General features: G+C 37.0%; 1 protein-coding gene across 2 annotated transcripts; it reads right to left on the reverse strand.

Annotated features, from left to right (window-relative positions):
* Nucleotides 1-9800, reverse strand: LOC107086836 (serine/threonine-protein phosphatase 2A 55 kDa regulatory subunit B alpha isoform). 2 transcript variants are annotated; one of them, XM_015378044.1, is made up of 10 exons: nucleotides 9481-9799; nucleotides 9073-9150; nucleotides 7555-7652; nucleotides 4898-5063; nucleotides 4655-4767; nucleotides 4395-4572; nucleotides 2845-3009; nucleotides 2003-2172; nucleotides 969-1060; nucleotides 1-840 (listed from the first exon to the last, which is right to left on the reverse strand). In XM_015378044.1, exons 1-10 carry the CDS (start codon nucleotides 9506-9508, stop codon nucleotides 561-563), a joined length of 1368 nt encoding a protein of 455 aa, XP_015233530.1. In that variant the 5' UTR covers nucleotides 9509-9799; the 3' UTR covers nucleotides 1-560. The 2 variants fall into 2 exon arrangements, with proteins under 2 accessions (XP_015233530.1, XP_015233531.1); XM_015378045.1 differs by having other exon boundaries at nucleotides 561-840; nucleotides 9502-9800.
* Between the last annotated feature and the right edge of the window lie 6867 nt (nucleotides 9801-16667).

Genomic DNA, 16667 nt, shown 5'->3' on the forward strand with positions numbered 1-16667 from the left:
AACTTTGTTAGCTTTGATATCATTTCTCCAAAGATTTTAATGAATTAGCTAAACATAAAAATGGTTTGCTTAGTCCGTTAACAGTACAATCATACAGTACATCAGGAACGACGGGAAAAAACTTGGCAACTTGAAACTCATTCAACAAATAAAAGGTGTTGACAGCTTGTATTAATCTATCAGGGCAGTACAAAAATGAATTTTGGGACAAACACAGAGAAACATTAAAGCCACAACAAACTAGTAGCGATAACAGACAACTTAATCAAGTCAATATGGCACAAAAAGTGATAGAAAGGTATGTTTTCCCTTTGGTTTGGGATGTAGTGGAGTTACAAATGGAAGCTCAGGAGGATGGATTGCTCCTAATGGAGGAAACTAACAGCAGACTGATGGCTGGGTGTATGGCACCAATTACAAAAAGTCTTCTCACAATATTATAAGGACAGATTTGATCAATTTCTAGGGGCTTGGCTTAAGACGGATTTAGATATATTTTTTTCTGAGAGCAAAAGGGTTTAAGAAGAAACCGTGAACCGATCTGAAAGGGTTAACAAACTTTAGTTAATCTTATCCTGGAATATGTACAGATTGTTGGTAGTTGCCACGGCAATGATGTTGTCCAGCGGATGCCAGGCCGTGTGGAGGATCTTCTTGTTAAAGTCCAGACTGTCTACACTGATCTCATCCTTTTTACGCTTCCCACCTGTGCTTATTTTGCGAGGCTTCAGAACCGATCGCGGCTTGCTGTTTTCCCGCGACGCCTCAAAGGTCACGTCTTGTCGGTAGTCCCTGTCAAACATCCTGAAGAAGTTGTTGTAGGAACCAGTCATAACAACACTGTGGGAAAAAAATAATAAAAATCAGTCATGATCAGCTTTTTAGAAGCCGTCTCAATACAGATTGCATTTGTAATCCTTCACATCATGCCATGTCTGCTGTCAAGTTCCATGAAAACTGATACTAACCTGTCATTTCCATTCCAGCAGCATTCGAACTTGTCGAAAATGCAGTCGTTCTCATAAAGCGAACACAACTTACTCCTGAGATATTCATGCACCTGGTAAAACAGAACCATGATTAGTTCTAATTCAGTGAAGCAAACCTGAAAACGACACATAGGTGTTTGGTTTCAATAAAAACAAAAAAAAAAATAAATAAGTGATCTGGTAGAGATAAACAGAGAAGTCGGTTAGAGGATGAATTTGGCTCCGTTTGAGGTTTACAGACCGTAAGGCTGAAATCAGCTGGTTGGAAATGGAATTTTTTTTTTTCTAATAATAGATTCTATCAAAACACTAAATGGTTCTGCCAACAAAGAACGGTTTGTTTAATGATGCCCAAGATGACCATTTAAACAGGAAAGGGTTTAATAAACAGGAGAAGGAAAAAAGAAAATGGAAACAACAGTTAAGATAATAATCATCGTTTCCTAGAGAATGTTATTGGATTATACTATATACACATGGCGCCAGTGTACGGCAGCCTCACTTCTGTCAATGAGCCCCAGGACAGCTATGGCTACAATGTAGTTTGCCACCATCAGTGTGTGAGTGTGTGCATGAATGGGTGAATGACTGAATGTGGTGTAAAGCACTTTGGTCAAGTCTTCTAACCTGAAAAAGTGCTATATAAGTACAGACTATTTACCATTTATCACTGGGTTGATAAATATCCAGAAATACATAAAATACTAATTGCTATTAAAATTCCCAACACCAAATTATGTCTCTTTTTAATCAGTGAAACCATTTTTTACAATGACTGTAAAGCATGCAACTCTGCTTCTTCCTGATAATATGATTAGATAATGAACAACTGTTCATAAGGATAGAGGGATAGGAAAAAAATAATAATTTGAAAGTATTATTAAAGTTCAAAGGTGAAGCCTGAGACTCCAAGCAAATCGGCTCAAATGGTAACAAAAAGCGAAAATTCTGATGTTGGCTTCAAATTTCTGGATCAGTGCATCTTGACCAAAAAAACACTTCCAGGGACAAACCTGATACGTCTCTACTGGCCGCGTTTCCATGTTCAGATCCCATATTTTGACGGACAGATAGTCTCGCGTCATCATGTAGCGTCCACTGTGGCTGAACTTGACATCAGAGATGGAAGAGATGATCTCAGAAAAGAATGAGCGGTTGTTCGGATCTTCTGGCTCCTCAAACACTTTGGTTAAAAAAAAAAAAAAAAGAATGCATGTTAAGAGGATTTATCTTTCCTAAACAGCATGGTTTCATGTTAGAGCAACAACTGGAGAAAACAAAGATCCCATAACCAATATTTAAAATAAGTTTGGAGGAGCTCTTTGTTTATTTACTACTTGAATATTTGCTAGTGATTTTAAAAGCATACAGATTTTTAAATTTGTCACATGTGAAGTTATCTCTTGTGAAAATGCATCTTATAGACATTTCATTTTTATCGAATACGTTGCAATATAAAAAAAAAATAAATAAATTGGCAACACAACCAAACATCTATAATCTATTTACAGGAAGATAAAACATTTTAAGCTCTTTAATGTAGGACACCAAATATTACAGATTAAAGTTAATTCAGCAAACAAGCCAAAAAGTTATTGTATTATTGTTCATGATATGTAGTTATTAAAACCTCCAATCAGTTATGCTGGTCCAAACCTGGCAATGGGTGAGGGACGGCTCTGCAAGATGTTTACAGTTTATACATTCATTTCTAATAAGTTGAGACTATTTCTTGCAACCTTTTTATTCTATTTTACCAATTTTAGGCTAAGAAAAAAAAAAGGCACAGTTTTTGAACCCAGTATAATATAACCACCTTATTGTCCAGCAGATGTAACCACTGTAAGTGACTTACGTTTAGCATGCTGGTCACACAGTGCCGATGCCCTCATGTCACACAGACGGATGGTTCCTTTGCTGCTGCTGTAAACAAAAGTGTTACACTGGTCGGGGTGGAACTCTGCTGCCGTGATAACCTCTGTCAGCTCCTCCATATTGGCCGGTTTAATGTCAACAATATCTGAAAAGCAGAGGTTAAGGCCCAAAACAATGGCTGGAAAGAAAATCAAATTGTTAAGCTTTTTAACTACTTCAGCGTCTGGGCATTTTATGTTGAATGGTGACTCCTGGTGGTGATATAAAGTATACCACTCCATTATCACCTGTTTTTTTCCAGCTTGTAAAAAAAAGTTCAAATTATTAAACTGAAATATCCAAATATATATAGAGTCTCAAAAGAACCAGTTTATTTATTGCCTCTGTGAATGTCCAGATTAAATTAAGGACCTGATTAAAGGGTGTTTATAATGTTGAGGACTAAAGGGCCTTTATCCAGCAGCTTAACTTTGAGCTTTCAACTATGTCATAATTCCATTTGTTCATCAAAGTAGTGCACAAAGTGGTATTCCACTTGATTTGTGCGTTTTTGAGTAATCCTCATGAATTTAACGAAAACTAAATTGCATCCGCCCACAAACAGAGTTCAGAACTGAGATCCGACCCGTTATCCGCAAGTATCCCCATTTAAGACCCGCCTGGGACTGCACGGACCATAAATAATAAGGTGCAACCAGACACATGATCCAATGTGTACACAGAGTCGTTTATAATAATAGAGGCAGAAACGAACATTGCCTCACATCCAGTGCTTACAAATTAACAGCTGGAAATAGGCCGAAATAAGAAGGCTTGCCTTCTTATACTGTTATCTGGATATTCTTGAATCAAGTTGTTTTTTTAAGATGTAGAGTTCATAAATAAGAAAATATAAATAGGTTTCATTGATGCTGTAACTCTTTGATACCTGCATTTTGTTCATATATATACCCGTGCCCGTGGATATACGTTTTATACGGCTACCCGACCCGGTGCAGGACTCTGATGTGAGGAAGAAAGAGAAGACTTTCGCTCTTATAAAGCTGACAACAATAATTTGTTTCGTCAGAAGCGGCATAATGCAGATGCTGCAGCTGGTCAAAGGCGACATCATAAAGTAGGCGGCACCCAAATAGAGAATCAGCGTCACAGGCAAGATAAGCGCCTTTTATATGGGTTGGAAAAACAGCACAAGAAAACAACTAGTTTTAATTTGATTAACAAATTAAAGCTCTTTAGTGCCAATGCAATATTTTACTGAATGTAAGCCTATAACTGTCTTATCGGCTCTTTCCACACCATTTAAATCAAACAACTCACATCTTCAGCTGTTTAGAAGAGCTGCTGAAAAATGCATTATGCATTAAATTGTATAATCTTTAAAGTAAGAAGTCAAGTAAGGAGCAGAAGTAGGGCTTCGTTTAACTATGAATCGTTTTAGATGTCATTTCATTGGGGACAGGGTTGGACAATGATTCCTTGCTGCTTATTTAGGTTACAGCAACCAGGATGAAGAAACCAAAAGGATACTGAAGCTGCGATCAGTTATCTCCAGATGCCAGAGGTTTATCCGCAGGTCGTCTGCAGACAGATAGGTCTCATGATCACTGTTGACTGATATGGAGTTGATGTGGTACGTGTGAGCGTTTGCAAACACCCGTCTGGGGCTGGCTTCCACCATCAGGTCCATGGGCCTTAACACCGGTACCTGGAATACACATGTGACCTTAGTGCAAGGGAAACAATTTTTTTTCTTTTATGTGAAATGTAACAGAGCAGCTCCTACACACCCGTAGTGTTGTGACAGTGTTGGGATCTCTGTATCGCCCATCTTCTTCCTTCAAATTGTAGCCCTCTGGTCTCTTGTCACGCTCACTAATTTTCCACAGCTTGATTGTTTTATCTGCCAAGAAAGAGCAGATACCAAAGGATAATGTGCACATATTAGCATGTCTGGAATAAAAGAACAGAAAACATCACAAGATCCTGTCTAAAGCAATTTCAATTATTCAGAAATCAAGTGATTTACTAACCATTTGTGGAAAGAAGGAACTGTGCTGCATTCTTCTGAGGTAACCATCGAATCTTGTTGATCTTCTCTTCAATTTCAAGACTTTTCAGGTAGTCGAACTCAGGCTCATGGCTCTGGAAGGTGCTATAAACATTGTATTCTCCTCTGCACTGTGGCTGGTTTTTGCTCTACATGACAGACAAAAAAGTGTCATGAGGGTGTAACAGGTGGCATCAGTAGGTGTCACTCTCCTTAGCCTGAGCTTCTATAAAAGGGGAAGCAGGAAGGGTAGTAGCCAGAAGTTCACTTCCTGTGTCTGGGAACAGGGGTGTGGTGGATCCATGCTGTTGGCTGGCTGGCTGGGGTATGTTGGGAGGTTAATTGTGTTTTGAGTTTATCCTCTGCAATAAGTTGGTGGTGATTTGGTGTTTTTTACACAGGTCTGCATTATTGGTGTTCTGGCAGTAATTTTACCAGGGTGTGTTATTGTTCAACGCCACAGGTAGGCTTTTAGCTTTTACATTTACTGTTTTAAGTGATGCAGGTAAGCAGTGTTTTAATATTGTTGTACTTTTTTGAATGTTTTAAAGAGCATTTAGTAATTTGTATTTTTGTTTTGACAGGGTTGTAACTGCTTCCTGCTGTCCTTTAAAGTTTGATTTTTTTTCCCCTTTTGGTTATTTTTGTTAGTCCGCTCAGGTTGAATTGTTTGAGTACCTGTGAGGGTGGACTAACAACTTTCCATTTATTTTGTTAGTTTCTTTTCACTTCCTGTATGTTACTATTTCTATTAAAGTTTAGATAGTTGTATTTTATTTATATACAATAAAGATTGGAAAATTAACTCTGCTTCAGTTTTCTTTTCCTCTTGAACACAGCAACCATAAGTCTGTGTCGTGTAGAATTAAATTTGTATTAACAGGAAAAAACCCAATCGGACCTGTAACAAGGGAAAACAAATATATTTAATACAAAATTTTTGTTTTTGTGTCTCGTTTATATTTGCTAAAAATAAAATTCTGACTTTGAAAGATGTTTCTGCCATTGATCTGTCTTGGAAAAGTTTTTACAACCTTGAAATTTTTTACATCACATCACACTGTGGAGGCATCAGGGAAAGAAACACAAAGCATTGCATAATTTGTATGATTAAAAATCTGATTCAGCCATGTTAACTCTATCTAGTTCAACCAATAACCACTAGAACTCAGACTAGTTAACAGAGTCCCTTTGTTTATATTTTAAGATAATACAAATACAACGATTGCTGGAATGTGCAGAGCTCAGTGGAGGGACAGCAAAATGTTAGAACTCATTCATAATGGAGCCCAACTTCCATCAGGCCAGACTGGAAGGATCATACAGGAACCATATGTATGAAGGATGTAATACAAGGTCATAGTTTCTGTACAATCCTGTAAACACAACACTTTGTAATGCCCAAGAGGCAACCCGGCCTGTGCTAATCGGTCCCTGTTGCAATGCAATACAATGGATTGCAAATAGCGTCCTGCCTCAGGAATCAAGAAAACTTGACGTATATAAATAAAAAGTTGGCACCAACATCCTAAATAAATCATATTATTGTTCTGTGGTGCATATGGGACAGCTTGGAGTCAAAAACAGTTCACGTTAGAGTCAGAGATAGGCAACACTTGCAAAAGTAATGTTTAACTTAGTAAAAACTACACAAAAAAATCTGATTACTGAAAAAAATTTGACATTTAGACCTGCGGAAGGAACATAACACAAAAGGCCAAGCAAGTGAAACAAAAATGCAAACAGGCCAGCAGACTTTTGGTGCCTCTGGAGGAGCCAAAAAGATCCACAACTCAGGAGGACAAATTAGTGAGTTGAAGACTGTCACCATACTTAAAATAAAACATGTTTTCTCTATTGTAAAGAAGTTTCTGGTTATAGTTGTTTGAAAAACTAAGACGGACAGGTCAATGCGGCATTAAACCCTCTGCTCCCACAGTACACATTCTTAGACTGTTAAAAAGATTCATCAACAAAATTACTTTAAGCTAGTTTCTTTGATTTTGCAACGAAACCATGGAAAAGTTCAGTTCTACACAATTGTGTTTAAAACAAAACAAAAAAAACAATATTTAAAAGGGAGTATAGGCCTTGAAATTTGTGCAACTATGTCATCTTTTTAATACATTCTGAGTTTTCAAATATTTATTCGTATTATTTTGTGATTTTATTGTTCATCTTTGGTTTGATACTTTTTAATGGCACATTTTATGTATAGATTTTTAATACTAGGGCTAAAAGATTTGTGAATTAATCTATGATAACAACTACTATGAGTTTAAGTGACCCAGCAAAAGTTTAGAACAACATTTAATCAAGAGGTTTTGAGTCCAACTAAACCATTTTTCAAAGGTTTCTCTAAAAAAAAAAAAAAAAAAAAAACACAGAAATGTCAATACCTAAATGGGCAAAACAGGTAGATTACCCCAAAACACTGAAGAAATATACTGACTTCACTTGAAAATGCACAGAACTTTCAGAATTTCTTCATTTTGGCTTCTGCTTAACAAATATGCACTAATTTGGGTTGATGTAAACTTCAAATGAGGCCTTTTTACAGTTGTGGTTGTAAAGAGGAACTGCAAAAAAAGTTCAAGGAGGAAGAATACCTTTCTTGGTGACTATAAATGAACCACATACCTCTGGTTCCTGCTGAAAGATGACAACACGACCTCCTTTGTCCCCAGTAGCAAGGAGCTCCCCAGTGTGATTGAATTCAACAGTAGAGATGATGTCAGCTGTAGAGGTAGTCACAATAATTAGACACAAACAAAACTGTAATGTAATTGATTTTATTTTTTAAGCCAGCTCTTTCTTAATTTCTTTATTTTCTTACTAAAACTAAACTGTATAAAATTACTCAACAGTGGAGTATTTTTTTATCAACTATGATGGTAAAAACTAAATCAAGCATGAAGACACAACATAAAAGTGCAGCATTGACGCACTTGAGTGTAATTTATCTAAATATCAGTGAACACAACTGGAAAAAAAAAATGATTTTCCATTCATGAATGGAGCATTTTAGAATAACAGCTTTTTAAAGCTCAGTGATGTAACTATTAATATCCATTTACAGGCTGGCACTAGCATATCTGAGAAACCCTTAATGAAGACAATAAGTGTTGTTCCAGTGCAGCACACCAAGTGCCAGATACGACCCGACTCCGTGCAAAGCATTGTGTACAACAAAAAGAGGCTGGAAGAAGGAGACAAATCTTTGCAGGGTTTAAATACCTACGACTGTAGTGTCTGTGCAGTAAAAGCTGTCATGCATTGACACAAGGAGAAGCTCTCATATGTTCTTGCTTTCAGTAACGGCTTACCATAAACAACTATTGCTCCTTTGTTAGCTAAGTACTGAACACACACATATATAAACACTTCTTTTCTGTATGCATTAAAGGGGATGAGAAATGACAAAAGAAGCTAAACCTACATTGAAAAGATTAAAATCTGCTTGGCTATAAAGTAAGAGGGCAAAGCATGAAAAAAAAAAACATGCAAACAGTATTAAATAATTTTAAATCTAATTTGAATCTGGATCTCTTGGACAAACAGATTAAAGGGATCATGGACGTCTGTAACTACTAGACCTTAAGAAAGTGTCCCTTTGAAGGAAACATAACTATCCTTCTTCAACATTTTGTAAATCCAAGTATAAATGTTAAACTGTTACATCAAAGACTGTTTATGATCATTAATCTCCCCACTTATTGAAAAGACACATACTCAGGACACAGGAGTGCAGCTATACCAACAATTACCTTTTGTTATATTTGTAATACTACTACAATCTCCATAGATTGTGGATTAGTAGGAAAAAAGCGCCTTCTAAAGATGTAATACCATAGTTTGAAAGAAAAGTAACATATATGCATGCAAGTATAAATATTAGGCACATCTGTGCAACCAGAGCAAAAAAGTTAGATTGGAGTTACTCTACGAAGAATAAAAAATACTTAAAATAAATAGTTTGATTGCATTTTTTTGTATGAAATACGTTGCTTCTGTTATTATAATAACCTTCAGGAAATATGTATGTTACAGGATTGCAATGTGCTGGGAGGAAATGTGCGTAAAAATGGGCCCACATGTAAGTGCAGGGAGACAAACTGGAAGCATAATTTTAAATACATAAGGGACTAAAGCGCTTACCTTCAGCCACATCGTCATCCATCGCTCCTTTGACTTGAGAGAAGCACCACTGCACATCACCGCTTCCACCACCGGGCCCTGCACACAGCACCAACACAAGTTTTGACACAGCATCGCCATAGGAAACACATCCTGAACAGTTAGAAGCTAATACAAGGCACCACGACAACAAGGTCGTTTGTGACTTGGCACAAACTGAACACCAAAAGTTCAGAGGCAATATCATCCTAGACAAGAAGTTGGGATATGTGTGGTTAGCTCACTTTGAAGCTGTTAGGAATCACACGGGATCTCGCACTAGCCTAGCTTGCTAGTTAGCTTCCTGCTATGGTTTACCACAACAGATGGACATTAAAGCAGCATATGTGCGAATAAGCATGATGATTAGTAAGAATGGCTCATACGTACGTTCTGACAGTTTTCTTTTACCTGCCATGGTGAGGGAATGGGCTCTCCGTAGCAGGTTCAGGCCCTGTACTGAAGCAGTGCTGCTGACCCGGGTCGGTTGGGCTAGTTCTGACCGAGCAGCAGTGGAGGAATGAGGCTGTTAATAACTCCAAATGCCCTCGGTCTGGAGGGTACTGTAAACGCGAAGCTACTTTCCCCCCTTTGTTTTAACAAGAAAAAACAACGCACAACGTATAGTACTGGTTTGAAGACTTTGTACTTCACTTCAAGATTTCCCTCGCATCTACCTCCTCCAAGCTTTACACTTTCAAAATGGCGCTACGCGAGCCGCGCTCGGCAGGAATTAGGAAGCAGACGGCACCCCACTCATTTTAAATCAAAGCCTTAGCAAAGGATGCCCCACTCAAGGCAGAATTTCCAAAATGCAACTAATAATAGTTTTGTTACAATTTTAATTGTTTATAACAAAAAGTTCACAAGACATTCTTATTTAAACAACATTATTAATAATCCCCGCCCTTGTAAACTATGCCGTTAACAAAATCGAACTAACCTTCTGCACACGCTCGAACCGTTAAACTGTTGTAAAGTTTAGTTCACTGAATTCGACTTCATTAGATATACTTGGAACTTCCAATTATATTAATTGCAGAATGAAGTTTATCAGCTATAATCTGGGAATAAAACGTATTGTTTTTAATTGAATGTGTATCGTCAGATTGTATTAGAATATATAGTGATTTCATTGGAGTTTAGTTCTTATGATGCACAACGTGTGAACACTTCTGTTGACCGGTATGCAGACTTTTTAATGCAGCTGCAGAGAATAGGAATTTTTCTGAAGCAGCATCATGTCACAAAATAAAGAAATCCACAAAATAAAAATAAAAAATAGAAATCCCACACACTACTATTTAATACTTTACCAAAAAAAAAAAGAAACACACAGTTTGATGCATTAAAACTAGTTTTCCTTTATAACAATCATATGAATATAATAAACGCTTAAGGTTGGGGCATATAGAGGGAAGTAATGCCTTTGAAGCATCACAAATACTCCTTAGTTACATACCAGACCCACTTAATGCATTTTTCGCTCAAAATATTACTTTCATCATTCTCTCAATTTTTTATTTAGATCAGAAAACACTAAATGTTGCTTACCTTATAAAATCATCAGACATTAAAACAGCATGGCCTACTAACCTGAAGATGTAATTTTTTTCTGCAGCTCTTTAAAACTTGGGTTTAGATAAATATAGGTGTTCCTTGAACAGAGTGACGAGGGACAAAAAATAGACCCTCTGTTTTGTATTTGTACCAAAAAATAAAAATAAAAAAATTCAAATTATGTTATTGACTTCAATAGAAAAGGAATTGGGACACAAAAAGGCTACTGAATTCTGACTTTATTCTTTGAATTTTGACCTTAATCCTAGAATTCTTACTTTAAATCTCAATCAAATGTTAAATTACTGAGCAATCTATCGCCAAAGCCCAGGATTGACAATATGATAAGGTAGGAATATTATAAGTAGTCATAATTTTATAAGAATACTTTAGAGATTAAGGTCAGAATTCTGTGACAAAAGTGAGAATTTGTAAAAATTCTAAGATTAAAGTCACAATTCGGATTACTTATAGCGCCAATTCACAAAACATATAATCTCAAGGTGCTTTACAGAGACAGTTTAACCAGGTCATACAATCAGATTGTTTCAAAGTTTTGTATCTAAGGAAAACCGGCTGATTGCACCGACTCATGATTTGACAGAAATCCCTCACACTGAGCATGCATGGAGTGACAGTGAAGAGGAAAGACTTGCTAAAATAAAGTTAGAATTCAGAGATTTTAATCTAAATCCTGAGATTAAAGTCAGAAATCAATACTATTTCTTGTTTTATTGAATGCTTTAAACTGAAAGCATTATGATTGTTAAGGAGATAATTAATGGACCTCAATACTGGGTCTGTTTTGTTTTTTAGTACAGCTTGTTCCTATGGGAAAGGAAGCCTGGATGGGACCATCATCCACTTTGCTGAGATACTAAGAAAAACCATCTGGTTTAAAAGGGTTGCATTGTTGCGTCTGGTGTCTGTCATATTCTTCATGACAAAACTCTGCAAGTTCTGCAAATTTGCTGACTAACCGAGCACAAAACAGCATGACCATTAAAGCTGGTGTTGGTACCACTGATAATATGGGCAGAAGCAGCATCTCCATAAAGCTTGTAGGAGAAGAAGGACATTACATGGCTTGAAATATATTGTTGGACTTCAGAACCATCCATCCATCCGTCCCTCCATCTGTCCTTCCTTCTACCCATCGATCCATCATACCCACTTCTCTGTGGGGTTGTGAGGATGTTGATTTATCAATAAGTTATTTCTAGAAGCCCTGTTTTAAAAACCAATGGAAACAATTCGTTTCAACAGATTGTCAGGAAAACATTTTAAGTTCAGTAACCTTTTGCATTTAAAGGCTTCTCTGTCGCTTCTTTTATTGTAACCTCTTTGTAATTCAGTATTTTCACATTTGATTCTAACAAGTATTATGGTTTCAGAAACAACCTCTTAGATGTTGCTGCATTTTGAAGACCTAATTTGAAAAAGAAAAAAAAAGACAAATTTATTAGAAACATATAAAATATCTATTCACAACCATAGAAACATGTTTAATAGCATCCATTGAAGCTGTCATACAATACATGAATTATAAATTGCAAATGTGATCTCAACATTAACAATCATACATTACGTTGAAGCTGTAAAGGCCAGTTTAAAAAAAATACACAAAACAGAGTCCAAATTAGACATAGAGGAGGAAAATATCACAAATCCTTTTGGCTCTTTCTCTTATTTTCTAGCAACTGCAATAAACATTGACTCCCAGGAGGGCTGGTTCAATCAGTCTCAGCTCTAATTCCAAAAAGAAGACCATTCTTCTTTTTTCTCCTTTCACTTTCCCAATATAAAGTAAGTGGTCCACCTGGCCAGAAGCAAAGCACCAAATATCACTGTGTAGCTGAGGAGAACAAATTTGAGGACTTGTTTGAGTGTCCGAAGGAATCGCATGAACAGAGGTTCCACATCCAGGGGCTTGATCTTCTCATCTCGATTCATCCTGCAACACATATTTTATCATAAGGGAAAAAAACATCTTCAAAGGATCATGGAACATCTTGGAGGTCATAACATCAGAAAACAAAATAATTTACCAGAAAACTCCATGATAAATACAGTAGTACATACATTAATACACATTTCATTTAAAACTTTATACATTTCCAGACTCAAACTCCTGGATGTTTGAGTCATCTTTTAATAATTATAGCTTTTGTTTATCCTCTTGATATCCACCTTATTTTGGGAAATTCTCACCTATTTTGCATACCCAAATGGAAAAGCCATTAACTTAGGAACTGTAAGCTCAAATTAAATGTATGAGACATTATTTGAAAACTAACACCTTCTAGTTGGTGGACAGTGAATATATACATGAAAAACGAGTGAGTAAAATACAGCCCAAGCTGCATCACTTCAAACATGACTCAAAGTTGTTGTTTTTTTATTCTTGAAAATAATAGGTCTGTTTTGAACAGCAGTTATAAAGACATGCTTGCTTGTTTTGGCCGTTTTGTCATGTTTACATTTTGACATGTTGCTATATCTGTGGTAATTGTGCTTTGGTGCTTTCTGTGTCCATAAAATGAACTTGGTGGTTGAATTGTGGAGAATCTAAGCTTTCCAACAATGTCTAACATGTCTGTAGTGGTAAACATTTTACTGGTGTAATTTTCATGCATTCTGAGTTATTAATTTTAACCGCTGGTGACCCTGTGGGTTTTGAGAAGATATGCACAGAAATTAAACTTAATCATACTGATTCCTACAAAGATGTAAATTTCAATATTCTGACAAAGAAAGATAAAATTCACTTTGTGCTAAATTCATTTTAATTAAGCTGTTTTTTTTTAACAAATTTAATTTAATTTTAGTGACTTGATGCATTACAATGGCGTGTTAATGATGTGGTTGTGAGAGTAAACATATGTTCATAATATATTCATCTTGTTTGTGAAAATGTAGCCTACCTAACAGGAGGAATTAACCATCCTGACAAATAGAGCTTTGACAGATTTGAGCCTGATGTTTTGTTTAATGACGTTTTCATACATTGTGAAGTTTCCTCTGCATTGTTTTTATGCTTTTTTATAGTGACACTACCTTTTTCTAACAAGCTTTTACATAGCTGCATGATTTTCTGAACCTTTTAGTACAAAACATTAGCATTTTTTTGAAGGTTTGACTGTTCTTAAAATGATGCTGAAGTTCTGCTTGGGCAGTTTTACACAGACTAGCTTCTTTGTTTATGTAGCATCGGGAACTTGTTAAAGCCAGTTTAGTTAGGAATAATTAAAATATTTATTAAAGATATTGGATTTCTGATGTCTGATGCTTTTATTCTGACTTTCAGAGTATAAAATTACAATTTAAATTCTTGGTTTGGGATCTAACCCTCCAAAATTCATCCATGGTTTTAGACGAAGCAAGCAGCAGTGAAAAGGTCCCAGGTTTAAATCCTCACCTGGGGTCTTTCAACTTGAACCTGGCACTTTTTTAAACTCCCGCTCATGGTGAAAAAACATACACTTACTGATAAGCCACAGTTTCCAAAAAATAAATAAGGATGGCTGAAATAATTAATCCCTTTAATGATGCAGTAAATCATTGACGGTGTAAATGATTGATGGTGTAAATATTAAATACAAATAGCAGTCCTCTAAGCACCAACTCCCCTGCAGTTGGTGGGCCCACTGGGGGAATAGCTTGAGTCATCCCTTAGGGCTTGGCCTGGCTAGGTCCCGCAAGGAAGAAGCCCACCACCAAACAATCATCAAATAACTCCGGACCTTGCTCCAGGGTGAGGTCCCGCCTCCATGTTACCAGGCAATATCACATTTCGACCAGGATGAGAATCAGCTCCCCCAAGTCCAAGGCCATGGTTCTCAATCTGAAAATTGGAGTTCATTGATCTGTTGTGTTGGTTTACCTTCCGAGCCTAAACTATGGTAATAAAATCTGGATCAAGACTGAAAGAGATCCCAGATAAGGGGTGGCAAGGCACTCCCTTAGAGATAGGGTGAAGAGCTCAGGGGGCTGTGAGAGGCTTGGGAGTAGAGCCATTTCCCCTCCACATCGAGAGAATGCCGCAACCTAGTCCTGGATAAAGCAAAAGACAGCCACAATATATTTTCGAAGTTTAGGGTTATGGCCTTCAGCTGCTCAGCTGTCTGTAGGTGTTCAGTTAGTTTCTTTAGCAGGTGAGAGCTAAGAAATGCTACATCACTGCAGGTTTTGTTCTTAATATGAGAATCCGAAAAGGAGGAGGATTCCTAAAGACCTATAAGATCTGGATGCATTGTGTGATAAAAGCGTGTTCAGTGTGATAAAAGCGTGTTCAGTGAATAAGCCTTCCATCCATCCATTTTTCTTCACGCTTATTACTGCTGGGGTCACGAGGGGTGCTGGTGCCTATCTCCAGCTGGGTGAGAGGCGGGGTACACCCTGGACAGATGGCCAGTCTAGCACAGGGCAACACAGAGACAAACAGGACAAACAAACATTCAACCACACACTCACACCTAATGAGAATATAGAGGAGCCAATTAACCTAATGGTCATTTGTTAAAATGTGGGAGGAAGCTACCTGGAGAGAACCCATCCATGCACAGGGAGAATAGGCAAACTCCATGCAGAAAGACCACGGCCAGGAATCGAACATGGAACCCTCTTGGAACAGTGCTACTCACTGCACCACTGTGCGGCCTCTGTAAATATGTGTAGCTGTATTCTAAAAGCTTATTAGAAACACTTTAAAAAACAATTTCTACATACAGATAGAGATTTGTTAAACAAAAATGAGGTATGAAATAATTCTTCAAAGTCTGCGCTGAACAGAAACCATTAAGCTCTAGCAAATATCTGATAAAATTTCAAGGGAACATTTTTTATGAGGTTTAAAAAGAGTATATTCAAATATGACGTCAAGATTTTTTATTTGTTTTTGATTTTCTTTTGCTTTACAGTAAGTTTCTGTGAAGCTATAGAGTAACAAGGTGTGATTAATAATTTATGTTTAAATTGGACTAAGTGGGTTGTATTGATCCGCTTTGTTTGTGTGCAGTCATCAACAATGTGTTGAACATTGTTCATGTCTTATTTAGATAGTCGTAGGATGAAAATCAATGTCAAACACTGAGCTTTTGCAGAGCTTCAGAAATAAGGTAATATATATTTACAGTTAGAATAAAAGTCATAGCTGAGCTCATATTAACTGTATTCAATTCAGAATATAAAACACTGGTATAAACATAAGGTTTTGTTTTAAATCAGGAAGAACTATTTAACATATTTATGGTACTGCAAGATTATACTTTATATGCAGCCAGAAAAATACTTCAAAAAAAAAGTCAAAGGTTATATTAGTGTAAAGTAAAAACAATCCTACCTTGATTTTTGCTGGGAGAGAACAAAAGCTGACCAGATGCTGAACTGGTGTCTCTTCTGAAGTTCAACAAAGTGTGTCCAACGTTGTGCGTTTTGAGCCCTTATTGCAGAGGAGGAGCCAAAGGCAAAACAACTGATCTCAAGGATCTAAATCTCCCTGGATTGATCTAATGGGAGTTTACGTCTTCTTTGCACCTGCTCCAAACAGAAAGAGAACTGCAAGATTTTAGCAATTGAAGAAAAAACAAATCAACCAAAGCAGCCTCTGAGCTTTTTAGCCAATCAACAAGAGGTAAATTAACTTTGCCTTGACAAGGGTCTTCCAGAAATAAATCTCAGCAGGTCTCCTTCAGTGTACAGTGTAAGGCAAGGAGAAGGTATTGACTGATACAGATATCAAACACCCTCCTGCTGCACAGTTATCCTCTACCGGAACATGGAGCAAATGGCCTCCTAATTAAATCAGCGTCCTGCTCTGTCAAATCATGGGCCGCCATGGGCTGAGCTCTCCAGACAGCGCAGGGCTATTATCGGCTGATCGGGAGGCCTGTTACTGTGCTAATTGCTCCTTTAGAGAGCAGGATCACTGCTGACGGATACACTGTCTTAAAAAAAAAAAAAAAAACCTCTAAACAACAGGACAAATGGCCAAGCAGGTGTTGAATACTGTTTTATTT

This window comes from Cyprinodon variegatus, unplaced genomic scaffold (genome assembly GCF_000732505.1).
Source record: "Cyprinodon variegatus isolate N-32 unplaced genomic scaffold, C_variegatus-1.0 Scaffold163, whole genome shotgun sequence".
Taxonomy (NCBI): domain Eukaryota; kingdom Metazoa; phylum Chordata; class Actinopteri; order Cyprinodontiformes; family Cyprinodontidae; genus Cyprinodon; species Cyprinodon variegatus.